The 13,890-nt window shown below is 35.3% G+C and overlaps 1 protein-coding gene across 2 annotated transcripts in view; it reads left to right on the top strand.

Moving 5' to 3' along the window:
• LOC136034794 (uncharacterized) overlaps window positions 1-6,847 on the top strand; it is a 55,711-nt gene extending 48,864 nt beyond the window's left edge. Inside the window, exon 3 of one of the 2 annotated variants that reach the window (XM_065716209.1) lies at window positions 3,506-6,847. In XM_065716209.1, the coding sequence (XP_065572281.1) occupies window positions 3,506-3,798 (293 nt within the window). In that variant the 3' untranslated portion in view covers window positions 3,799-6,847. The remainder of the gene's footprint in view (window positions 1-3,505) is intronic. The other variant, XM_065716210.1, reaches the window with a different exon arrangement.
• Window positions 6,848-13,890: the final 7,043 nt, after the last annotated feature.

Raw genomic sequence — 13,890 nt, 5'->3', positions numbered from 1 at the left:
TCAATTTCGCTCTTTACTTCCCTCGGAAACTAATTTTTGCTCGTTTTGATTAATACGTAATAATTGCTCGTTTTAATTATACGGAATAATTTCTGTCCGTTTTCAGCTTTAATGTTGCTTCTTAGTTTCAGCTGAAAACTTATTATTTAGTATAATTTCTAATCACTTCCAATCTAGGAGAGATAATACACATCAACTTTAATGAGGAGCTGAGCGAAGAAGCTGTGCAAGAATTGGAGGAAAATATAAGTTTAGAGTGGAAAGAAATATCAAAACATAGTGTCGTTTCTTTTTGATTTTTTTCTAGAACAAATTGATCTTTAATCTTTTTTTTTAATATTGAATTTAGTAGCAATTAAGACAGAAGCTAGGTTTACATATCGACATGCTTGTGGGAAATTTTGCAAGCGCAGCAGAAATGTGCCTTTAGGCTCAGGGAGTTATTTGACCTATCCCTATAAAAAGCCACTCATTACTTAGAGATGAATCAAAGCTTCAAAAAAAGATAATTTCAAACAGTTCGTGGTAACGAACTGTAGTAAGGAGCGACCCGGCTCAATAGTAACCAAAACTCTAAAAAACGGAATTTTGTTACCAATAGCTACATCAAAAGAATTGCATTTTAATGCTGATTTTAAATATATAAGTTTAATCAAGTTTAGTCTTACACATCAAAAGTTACGAGCCTGAGAAAATTTGCCTTATTTTAGAAAATAGGGGGAAACCCCCTTAAAAGTCATAGAATCTTAACGAAAATTACACCATCAGATTCAGCGCATCAGAGAACCACACTGTAGAAGTTTCAAGCTCCTATCTACAAAAATGTGCAATTTTGTATTTTTTGCCAGAAGGCAGATCACGGGTGCGTGTTTATTTGTTTGTTTGTTGGCTCATTCTAACGGAAATAAAAGTTCTAGTGCCCTTTTTAAGTGACCAAAAAATTGGAGGGCACCTAGGCCCCCTCCAACGCTAATCATTTTCCCAAAGTCATCTGATCAAAATTATGAGATAGCCATTTTATTCAGCATAGTGGAAAAACCTTATATCTATATCTTTGAGGACGACTTACTTTCCACAGTCTCCGTGGGAGGGGCTGCAAGTTACAAACTTTGACCTGTGCTTACATATAGTAATGGTTATTGGCAAGTGTACAGACGTTTTCAGATTTATTTTTTTGTTAGAGGCGGGGAGTTGTTGAGAAGATGGGATATATTGGGGAAACTTTTCATGGAGTAATTTGTCATGGGGCAAGAAAATTTCCATGAAGGGAGCGCAGGATTTTCTAGCATTATTTAAAATAAAAAAACAACAGTGAAAATTAAATATGAAAAAGTTTTTCCATCTGAAAGTAAGGAGCAGCATTAAAACGAACAAAAATTACTACGCATATAAGGGGATTCATCTTCTCCTCAATACCTCACTCTTTACGCTAAAGAATTTTTAGTAATTTGAACTATTTATTCGACGGCCTTTGTAAGTCAGGGGTCATTCTTAAGGAATTGGGACAAAACTTAAGTTTTTTCGTGAAGAGCGAGGTACTTCTGAGGGGGTAAACCCCCTCATATACGTAATAAGAACATACGAATACAAAAGTTCGTTATGTAAGCTAATTCGTAAGTTACGTATATCTTTTACTAATAAAAACGTTTGTAAAAAATTAAATGGTCTAGTTGCCTTTTTAAGTAACCAAAAAACTGGGGGGGGGGGCAAATAGGCCTCCTCCTCCGCTCCTATTTTCCCAGATCATTCGATAAAACTATGAGAAAGCCATTTAGCCAAAAAAGTAAATATGCAAATTTCTTTTTAATTATTCATCGGCGGAGAGCCAAAATCAAAACATGCATTAATTCAAAAACGTTCAGAAATTAAATAAAAAAAACAAGTTTTTTTAACTGAAAGTAAGGAGCAACATTAAAACTTAAAACGAACAGAAATTACTTTGTATATGAAAGGGGCTGGTCCCTCCTCAACGCCCCACTCTTTACGCTAAAGTTTTTTACTGTTTAAAAAGTAGAGTTGAGAGAAAGTGTCAAACTTTAGCGTAAAGAGCGGGGCGTTGAGGAGGGACCAGCCCCTTTCATATACAAAGTAATTTCTGTTCGTTTTAAGTTTTAATGTTGCTCCTTACTTTCAGTAAAAAAAAGCTTTTTTATTATTTAATCTTGTGTAAGTACGTTAAATGGTATTATAAACTAAGTATGTTTTCATCTAAAAATTTTGGGAATAATTACCTGAATTCTCCTAGAAAACATATTGCAATATGACTCTTTTTTCAATATTCTCTTTCATTTTCACTTGATTTGAGAAAATTGACTTCAACTTTGACCCCCTGCCCCATAGGATTTTGACAAAATTACGCCATTTTTGTATGGATTTAGTGATCTACTTAAAATGTTGGTGCAAAATATGAACTTGATTACCGCTATTCCTTTTTGAATCAAAATGCTTGACAAAATACCTGCCCGGGAAATGCTTTAAAAAATGAGTGCGTTACATTTACAAAATAGTGAATTATCTGAAAATGACCATATAGGAGGGACGAAACTGTGATTGAAAAAATCAAAACAAACAGGAATCGGACGCAAGACACTATAATTTGAAGTCTAATTTGAATTCCAACACTGTACTAACAGGACCACGCCTCTAACAATCTATTTTGATATATTGATTTGTGTACCTTAATTGTGTAGCTTATGAAGGGGATAGAACTTTTGATCTTCAAAAAGGGCAATCGAACTTTCGATTTCATACTGAATAAGCTCCATATAAATTTTTCTGTCCACTCCATTCATCTGAGGTGGTCGGGGAAGAGAAGCTTTTGAGCCATTTTGGCGCTTTGTTGGCCCCATTTCGGCCAGGGGAAACATTAATTTTCTTGCGTTTTTCATTTTTCTTGTTTTTTGAGTGCTCTTGAGTTATGGACTTGAGGATATGATTTTCAAGTCAAGTAGGAAAAATTAGGTTTCTTCCGTCTTTGGGCCATTATTTAGGGAGGGACCATGTCCAAAATAGTATAATGCTTAGTTTTGTGTTGGCGAAAGAGGCTAGCGGCCTTAAATGTGAAACTGATCATGGACAAAAGTTTTTTTGGCCCCTTTTCAGGCCTCTTCTCCCCACTTCCGCTATAAAATATGTGTTTATTTTGCAACAAAACAATCCCCGAAATATCGATCTACTTGACACGCAAGATCAAACCACTCCCACTCTTTCAGTAAATGAATAACAATTCCAGTCAATTCTGACTCTTGCCCAGGGGTTTTTGCGTGGGGAGTGAAGCTTTTCCAATCGGTAAATTTTTGGATCAATTCTTAGCAGAATGACACTTACATTAAAATTTTTGCTATGATTCAAAGTCACAGCTGGGGATTCTTAAGTGTTTTCTCTTTTTCTTTATTTCTAGCCAGAAAGCCTTGCAGGAAGATATGACAGTGATATTTTCCTTTTTTGTCCTGATTGCCATTATTTTTGTTACGCCTAAATGTAATCCTAATTCTTTTTTTTACAGTCTTACCGACGACAGGAGAGACAGGAACATCAGGTGAACCTCCACAAGACCCCAGTATTCTTATTGGTTTGGCAATTTTTATTCTTGTTCTGAGTGTAATCATCATATTTTTGGTTGTAGCAATTATATTGACATTAAAAAGAAAACAAAATAAATTAGAAGAGGTGATAGAAACCATTAATAGAAGTCGGAAGAAAGAAGAGTATTGTGAGCCTATTCCTCAAGCAACCCCACATGAAATTAAAGTGCCTGTTTGTTATTCCAACCAAGCTCGCTTAGCCGAAATAAACTAAATCATCTGTGATCCCTTGAATAATCACAGATCAGTGTGAAACCAATTGAGTGATCTTTATTGGCATATAGCATAAACAACATGCTTGCATGAAAAAATTCAAATTATGCAGTTAATATTGTATATATTTTTAACTTATTGTACGTGAGTTTTATGCTTTAAGTATTATAAATACCTTGGATTGCACCAAAAGTGGAATAAGTAGAAACGTCTTTAAGTCACGCTGACTCCACAGCCAAGGCCTTATCTTAGAGGAATATTTTTCTTGATCTTAATTGTAAGCATGTGAGACACATGATAGTGCAGGACACAGTTATAACATGGCGAACATAGACGGCCTTATTTGAATATGTTTTAGTAGCTCCTTGGATCAAAACCAATCTTTTCATGTTCAATTGCCTGTGCCTTCTGTAATCACTTGCTTGCTAGGGTGAAAAGCCTTTGAAGAATTTTTTTGAGCAGCCTCTGAATCTTAAAATTTTATTCTAAAACGTTTTCCTCCAAAAATTTTCTTCCTTCGGGGGAATGGAGCTATTTTTTTGGTTACTTAAAAAGGGCACTAGAACTTTTAATTTCTGTTAGAATGAGCCCTCTCGTGACATTCTAGGATGACTGGTTCGATACGATAACCCCTGGGAAATAAAAAACAACAAACAAACAGACAAACAAACACACATCCGTGACCTTTCTTCTGGCAAAAAATACAAAATTCTACATTTGAGGAGCTTGAAACTTCTACAGTCGGGTTTTCTGCTACGCTAAATCTAATGATGTGATTCTCGTTAAGAGTTTTTTTTTTAATTTTAGGGGGTGTTTCCCCCTGTTTTCTAAAACAAAGCAAATTTTCTTAGGCTCGTTACTTTTGATGCGTAAAACAAAACTTGATGAAACTTACATATTTAAAATCAGAATTAAAATCTATTTCCTTTTATGTAACTGTTGGCGTCAAATTTCTGTTTTTTAGAGTTCCGATTACTATTGAGCCGGGTCACTCCTCACTACAGTTCGTTACCATGAACTGTTTGATTTATAACCATGAAGTGACATGGCATTAACTTCATGTACTTCCAACTAAAGAAAGCCAGGTTATGTACTCGTGTCAAAAAACTTATTGGGTAAAATATCCTGAATTAATGAAAGAATTTACTAAAAAATAATAATAAAAACAATCACTAACAAGCCGTATGGTTTGACCACTCAATTCGAACTAAGATTACAAATGTTTAAAATAGTTTATTATTTTGCTAAAGAAAAAAATCTCACTGGAGATCATGTAAGGTAAAGGTAAAGAATATGGCATTAATGTTTAGAGTCCCTACCAGCAGTGCTAATCTTGTATCACCCATCATGTGCTTTCGCATACTATTTTATACATCTTGCCAATTATATTAAAGAAAAGACAAGCATAATCCATGAGAATCAAAGCAATGGCTTTTAAGCAACTTACAAAAAGTCATCTTATCTCTCTCTTGAGCCATATTGCTCAGAAGAAACTCCTCAAGAAAATGACTAGTCGAGAATGGAGACCTCAAGGACGTTTTATTCAATTTTTAATTTATAACAAATTCATTGTCTCATAATCATGCTGATCACCCTCAAAAACACAAATGAGACCACAATTTTGTTCAACACAATTGAGAGGTCTGATAACAATATCTTTTGGGGAGGTATAACCCCCAGTAACCATTGGGGCAAGGATTATACGTTATATACTTTGCAGGTTCTTATCGTTTAAAGTTTGTTACTGGGAAACATTGAGGTGAAACTTTCAGGGAATGTCGAAGGAGATGTTAAACTATGCCAAAACTATCTTAGGAACGGATCAGGGCATTAAGTCAAAACTTCCAGGGTATGTTTAACGAAAAAAAGGGAATATATTTATGCTATTACTACTATTGCTACTACTACTGGAAGAACATAATTTGCATTTTAGTGAAAACAATCCTTATTTTGAGCTGAATGTTCCCATTTCTCATTATATCAAGAAAAAAAAATTATAACCAAGATTACTGAACAGAACAACAAATGAAAGTGGATTGACAGTTTAAAACACATATACTGACATTTATTCCTTAATATTCTAACAATTTTGGATTTATTGAAGTTAAAAAGCAAGCGAAATATTTAAATTTATTTTTATTTCAGTAAAAATCAAATTATGTTTTGGTCTTTACAAGGCATAGAGGGCATCCACCCCACTCATCTTAGTTTCTACCCGTTTTGAGTTTGACTCGGGTATTTATTTTATCTTTTGTAATTTCTTTTCGTTTTGAGCTCCATTTATTTACTATTGATGGATATTTTTTGGTAGTTCTGCACTAGAAAAATTATTTCACTTAATTTCTGCTTGTTTTAGGATTAATATAGCTTTTTACTTTTCTTTGAAAAACTCATTTAGTAGAAACAAATTTAGATTCAGGGATCATTCTTAAGGAACTGGGACAAAATATAAGCTTTAGTGTAAAGAGCGAGCTATTGATGAGGGAGTGAATCCCCTCATCAATACGCAATAAAAATATACGAATATAGAAGTTTGTTAGGTAAGTTAATTGGTAAGTTACGTATATTTTTTTTCTAAGGAAAAAGTTCGTAAAAGATTAAAAGTTCTAGTCGCCTTTTCTAAGTAAACAAAAAATTGGAGGGCAACTATGCCTTCTCTCTCGCTCCTTTTATTTCTAAAATGTTCCGATTAAAACTATGAGAAAGCCATTTAGCCAAAAAAAATCAATATGCAAACTTTTAATTATTTATGTAAGGAGAGCCAAGATCAAAACATGCATTAGATAAAACTAGTGTTAATAGTAAAAATTGCAAAATACAATTCGACATTTTGATCTAGAAATAAAAAAACTACTGATCGACTAGTCTTTTATTTATTTAAGGTGACTCACTATTACTTTTCAATTGTTGGCTTTATTGGTTCTATTCAAAAGTACAATTCAAAAGTACATGTTTTTATAATTTTATATTACACAACTTCATGCTTGAAAATTGGGGTCTATGGGTCTTTTTTATCATTTTTTTGTTGTATTTCTATTGTTTTCGACAAAAGATTAAAAACTTCTCATTTTAGAATGTTTCCACATTATTTAACACTAGTATAGACTTTAACAAAAATGTACTTTCTTAGGAATTAAGTTTTTTGTTTTTTATCTGTTTAATCGTCTAAAACCGATTTGTATAGAAAAGGAGGGAAGTTTAACTGGGTTTCCAATAGCAGGTTACATCAGCAGTCCTTTTTTCAGCTTTGAAATTATCTTGTATATCGTAGAAGAATTTAAAACTATGAACATATTCACTTTCAAATGTCCTTTTTTTTAATGGAAAAGACCTCTAACAACAGAATCATCAATAAGAGTCACACGTCTTTTACCCCAGACCTCTTGCCTTAACATGTGCAAAAATAAAATCAGGTTGAAAAGGTTGCAGAGATTAATCACTGGTACCACAATAGCACAAGAGCGATGTGTGCACAATGTAATATTTATTTATTATTTTTTTTTTTAGACCAGGGCACCTCGTATTGAAGGAGATGCCGTAAAAATGAGCTAGTGCTCATTTTAATAATTGAAAGTGACTTGACGGCAACCAGCTACCCCCCCCACACCCATCATTTCTCAAAGCGTATTCAATAAAAATTTTGAAATAGGTTCGGAAATTGTATCTCTGAGAATGATATCCCCCTGCAGAGCTCCCTGGGCTAGAGTTGTAAATTATATCCTAGGGGCATATAAGATTTGTATAGAAAGGGTGATCTTATAAATTTCGGAGGTGGCTCGTCGAATTGGTAGTCAGAACCTCTAGTACCCTTTTTAAGATTCAAAGTAATTGGAGGGCAGGTACTCCTCCCCCCCAAACGTTATATTTCCCCCAAATTCATCTGACCAAAATTTTAAAATAGCTAAAAAAAATTTTTAAAGTCGAAAGAGAAAATAACAAAACCTTCGGGGTTGACACTACCCTCAGAGTCTGGGGGCAAGACTACTAAGTTATGCCCCAGGGGCATGTAAAGTTCTTATGGAAGGAGTGGTCGTATGCACTTTAGGGGAGGCTTACTTGATTGGAAAGGTATAGTTCTAATTTCCTTTTAAGAGTCAAATGTGATGGAGGGCAACTAGCCCCTCCCCTGCGATCCTCTTTTCCTCAAACCCATCCGGTCAAAACTGTAAGATAGCATATTTTTTTTCACCACAGACCAAAGAGCGCATAACAACGTTTTCAGCGTGGGCCCAGCCCCAAAGAGCCCAGGAGCAAGGAATATAAGGTATGACCCGGGGTATATGAGGTTCTTATGGAATGGGTGGTCGTATAAACTTCAGATCGGAGGGGCTTATGTGATTGGAAGTCGAAAGTTTTAGCTCTCCTTTTAAGAGTCAAAAGTGAGTAGAGGGTAACCATTCCCCTCCCTCCTCCAAGCCTTTAATTCCTCCAAACATATCCAAACTAAATTTTAAGAGAAAAAATTTTAACATCCACTTATCGCTTAATTGGGGATATGAATTTACCCACGGTCCTCAGGGCAACTCGTTCATTTTTTACATATAGCATACTTTATTGAGAAACGTATGTATTGTGTACCTTACTTTCCAAAATGTTGATTCAGAAAATGTTGAAAAAAGTGTTGAACTAAATCAAAACACGTTATATGTATATGGGTTTTCAAAAGGACGTAACTCAAGAACGATTGAGTATATTAACTTGGAACTTTCGGGAAATGATATGGGAGGTGATCAAAAAGGGAATATTTGCATGCTACCACTACTACTAAAACTACCCCTAATGCTAGATCATCACTACTATCACCACACTACTGTATTTACAATAATGAGGGAAAATTCAAATCAAATCAAAAGACGCTATGTGTATGTGCACTGTCAAAAGAGCTTATCTCAAGAATCGACTTGGGTAATAAATCAGGACTTTCAGAGAATGCTTAAAGGGGAAGATCATCTGACCAAAAGCCAATATTTGGACGCTACTACTAATACTACTATCACTGATACATTTACTACTACTACTACTTCTATTGCAACTTCTTGTTAGGCTAAGAGCAATGAGATGAAAATTTATAGAAGTATATGAAAATTCATGTTATCAATAGGATATTTCAGCAATGTCATAGCCAGGACTAATTGTAGTAAGTTGAAACCTCCAGTACTTGATGAAGAAGATGTTCAACTGGCCAAAAGACAATAAGCTAATACTGCTTCTTCTGCTAGGACTACAACTATTGCTGTTATTACTACTACTAGTAATGCAAATACTACTACTCATACTACAATTACAACTATGCCTAATTGCATGAAGGTTAAATTTTGAAGGAATATTGAGGGTTGGATGTGAAATGAATCACAACACACTATCTGTATGTTGGTTTTAAAATATAATAAATTAAATATTTAATTTACCTATAATACCTAAATCAACCACTGCAGACGAAATGAATGCTTGCCTGAAAAATTCTAATTTATGGGCACACATAAAGACATTAAAATTAACTATAAATATGCGTGTCCGATTGCAAAACGATGACTCTGGTGAAATATTTTCAGATCAATTGCTGGCAATTGGAAACTGAAAGCTTCCAGTACTCAATTTCAGGACGCATACAACTGCCTGCTGAATTCTGTAATTTAGTGACGTCCAAAAATGAATTGGTTGAAAAGGTATTTCCGAATATTCTAACCAATTATAAAAATCATAAATGGCTAAGTAAACGAATGATTCTGGCAGCCAAGAATAAAGACGTCCACGAAATCAACAATATTATTTTGACCAAGATTCGAGACAAGGCAGTCATTTACAAGTCATTCTTGTAATGACTCGGCTGCAATTCTGGCAGCCAAGAATAAAGACGTCCACGAAATCAACAATATTATTTTGACCAAAATGCGAGACCAGGCAGTCATTTACAAGTCAGTGGACACAGTTTTGGAACCAAATGAAACTGTTAATTATCCATCTGAATTATTAAATTCCCTAGATCTCCCAGGGTTTCCACCACACGTGCTACAACTAAAATTAGGCGTACCAATAATACTGTTACGAAATATTAACCCACCAAAGCTTTGCAATGGCACGTAACTTGCCGTAAAAAAACAATGAAAAACGTAATAGAGACAACAATTTTGACAGGGCAATTTGAGGATGAGGCTGTTCTTATTCCTGGCATTCTCATGATTCCAACGGATCTGCATTTTCAATTTAAAAGATTGCAATTCCCAATTCGATTAGCATTTGCAATCACCATCAACAAAGCTCGAGGGCAATCATTAGAAAAATGCAGTATAGATCTTAATACAGATTGTTTTTCCCATGGACAATTGTATGTTGCATGTTCGAAGGTCGGTAAACCTGAAAATCTATTTATATGCACAGACAATGTTATATATTCGGCGAATAATGTTGTATATTCGCAAGTTTTACGTAGTTAATTTATATAGCATATGTATATCTATCTATCTAAATAAAAATAAGTTGTATATATGTTGTAAGAATGTTGTATATTCCCAAGTTTTACGTAGTTAAAAAACATATATATCTATCTACATATCAATATATATAAAAAAAAGTTGTCTGTGTGCCGAGTAACGTCATGTCATCAGGTCGTCGTGTTTTCATTATGACAATGACGTCATTAAAGGTATTTAAGACATTCGTTCACGGAAAAATGTTTAATATTAAAATGACTGAAGAACCTACAATGTCAACAGCCGAAGAAGCTGCTCAAAGAGTCTATGCCAAAAAACTTACTGCTGATAGAGAAAATAAGAAAAGAAAGCGTGCCGAGGATTCACAAAAGCAGCGCGAAACCAGACTTGCTGCTAAAAGAGAAAGTGAAAAAAGAAGGCGTGCCGAGGAATCACAAGAGCAACGCGAAACCAGACTTGCTACTAAAAGAGAAAGTGAAAAAAGAAGGTGTGCCGAGGAATCACAAGAACAGAAAGAAAACAGGCTTGCGGCTGATAGAGAAAGTAAGAACAGAAAGCGTGCCGAGGAATCACAAGAGCAACACGAAACCAGACTTGCTGCTAAAAGAGAAAGTGAAAAAAGAAGGCGTGTCAAGGAATCACAAGAACAGCAAGAAAACAGGCTTGCGGCTGATAGAGAAAGTAAAAAAAGAAAGAGTGCCGAGGAATCACAAGAGCAACCTGAAAATTATCGCCTGGCATTCAGGTACAGCCCAGTCGATGATTATAGCTTGAGTAGATGTGTTCAAATCGGGACTATGTCTAAAATTTGTCCCTATTGCAAGGCCTTGAAATTCAATGGTGAAACAATAGGAATGTGTTTCGCCTCAGGAAAAGTTAAACTTCCTCCATTGGCTGCACCACCAGAGCAATTGAAGACTTTGCTTACTGGAACTACGTCAGAATCTAAGCGTTTTTTATCACAGATCAGAAAATATAACTCATGTTTCCAAATGACGTCGTTTGGTGCCCAAATCGAAAATTCAGATCAATTTATGCCTACTTTCATAAATTTTTACATTTGTACTTCATCAGTGATAGAAATTCTGAATTGAACGCAAGTTGCGAAATTTCTCCCAACGTTGAAAGGACAATCGTTTCCCAATTGCAACATCTTTTCCACGAAAATAATAATTTAGTGCGTCTGTTCAAAACAGCCATCGATTTGATGCCTACTGATACGCATAAAATTGTTATTTCCGCTGACAAAACGCCTCCTGGCCAACATATGCGTAGATACAATGCTCCAACTAGGCTCCAACTATCGACGAAGTGGCAATCGTTATGGTCGGTGATCAGTTTTTACCTCGAGATATTATTCTTCATAAGCGAAACGCTCAGTTGGTAAGAACTGCCGAAACTCATCGATGATACGGTGCCCTACAATATCCTATCATTTTTTGGGATGGAGCCGACGGCTATCACTTTAATATTAAACTGATGAATCCAGCCACTAACAAACAAATGAATAAGAAATGCAGTGCAATGCATTATTACGTGCTACAACTAAAAATCGTTACGCGCCATTGTAGTTGTGTCCCTGTGTCCCACCTTTTTTATATAGATAGATAGATAGATAGATACAATGCAAATTAACTACGTAAAACTTGTGAATATACAACAGTCTTCGCTGTCCCATTGTCTGTGCGTATAAATAGATTGTCAGGTTTACCGACCCTCAAAGATGCAACATACAATTGTACATTGGTAAAGCAATCTGTATTAAGATCTATACCGCATTTTTCTAGTGATTGCCCTTGAGCTTTGTTGATGGTGGTTGCAAATGCTAATCGAATTGGGAATTGCAATCTTTTAAATTGAAAAAGTAGATCCGTTGGAATCATGGGAATGCGAGGAATAAGAACAGCCTCACCCTCATAAGGCCCTGTCAAGATTGTGGCCTCTATTAGGTTTTCCATTGTTTTTTTTACGGCAAGTCGCGTGCCATTGCAAAGCTTTGGTGGGTTGATATTTCTTAAAAGTATTATTGGTACGCCTATTTTTAGTTGTAGCACGTGTGGTGGAAACCCTGAAGGATCTATGGAATTTAAAAATTCAGATGGATAATTAACCGCTTCATTTGGTTCCAAAATACAAATTAACTGCGTAAAACTTGCGAATATACAACATTCTTCGCTGTCCAATTGTCGCTGCATATAAATAGATTGTCAGGTTTACCGACCCTCGAACATGCAACGTACAATTTTCCATGGGAAAAACAATCAGTATTAAGATCTATACCACATTTTTCTAATGATTGACCTTGAGCTTTGTTAATGGTGATTGCAAATGCTAATCGAATTGGGAATTGCAATCTTTTAAATTGAAAAGGCAGATCCGTTGGAATCATGGGAAAGCGAGGAATAAGAACAGCCTCACCCTCAAAAGGCCCTGTCAAGATTGTGGCCTCTATTACGTTTTCCATTGTTTTTTTTACGGCAAGTCGAGTGCCATTGCAAAGCTTTGGTGGGTTTATATTTCTTAAAAGTATTATTGGTACGCCTATTTTTAGTTGTAGCACGTGTGGTGGAAACCCTGAAAGATCTATGGAATTTAAAAATTCAGATGGATAATTAACCGCTTCATTTGGTTCCAAAACTGTGTCGACTGACTTGTAAAGGACTGCTTGGTCTCGAATCTTGGTCAAAACAATATTGTTGATTTCGTGGACGTCTATATTTTTGGGTGCGAGAATCGCTCTTTCACTTAGCCATTTATTATTTTTATAATTTTGTAGAATATTCGGAAATACTTTTTCAATCAATTCATTTTTGGACGTCACTAAATTACAGAAATCAGCAGGTAGTTGTATACGTCCTGAAATTGAGTCTACTGGGAGCTTTCCGTTTCCCATTGCCAGCAATTGATCTGAAAATGTTTGACCAGAGTCATCGTTTTGCAATCGGACACGCATATTTGTAGTTAATTTTAATGTTTTTACGTGTGCCCATAAATTAGAATTTTTCAGGCAAGCCAAACCGCTTCATTACTGCTTATGTATCTTCCAGCCTGATATTGTACGATTTCATCGAAATCTTTGATTTCGGGCTGCAAGCCAAAAACTGCCATGTCACTGCCTTTGTTGACGTATTTACATATGTATTTGATTGCCTTTACGGAGTTACAGTATTCAACGTTTATGTGTGCATTAAATGTTTTTGATAATAATGGGGAATATAGAACAACCCACTGGTTATCTACTTCGATGGTGGTACCGTTACGCTTCTTTATTATTGCTGTTTTACCGCCATCTTCAGTAGATCTTCTTCTATATTGTGGGTAACCATCATTGTCAGTAATTGTGTTTGATACTAAAAGTCAAGGATATTGCTTTGTGCACCTTCCTTTGGCCATGCATGGTGAATTTTCGTTCAGTGCACTGCAAGGTCCATGTATCATATTTTTTACAATAATATCATGTAACCCCTTATCGACATTTTTATCAGGTATTTCAGCGGAAATCACATCATCAATTTCGTTCGAAGTAATTTTTTTATGTAGCCAGATTAGTATATGTGCGTGTGGCAAACCTCGTTTTTGCCATTCCACTGAGTACATCCAGCATCGCACTGACCCAAACACTTCAAGTTTTACAATGTAGTTTATCAGTGATTTCAACTTTT

The sequence above is a fragment of the Artemia franciscana genome, chromosome 13 (genome assembly GCF_032884065.1).
Source record: "Artemia franciscana chromosome 13, ASM3288406v1, whole genome shotgun sequence".
Classification (NCBI taxonomy): domain Eukaryota; kingdom Metazoa; phylum Arthropoda; class Branchiopoda; order Anostraca; family Artemiidae; genus Artemia; species Artemia franciscana.
Note: the sequence above shows the minus strand (reverse complement) of the source record. Positions and strands in the feature narration are given on the sequence as shown.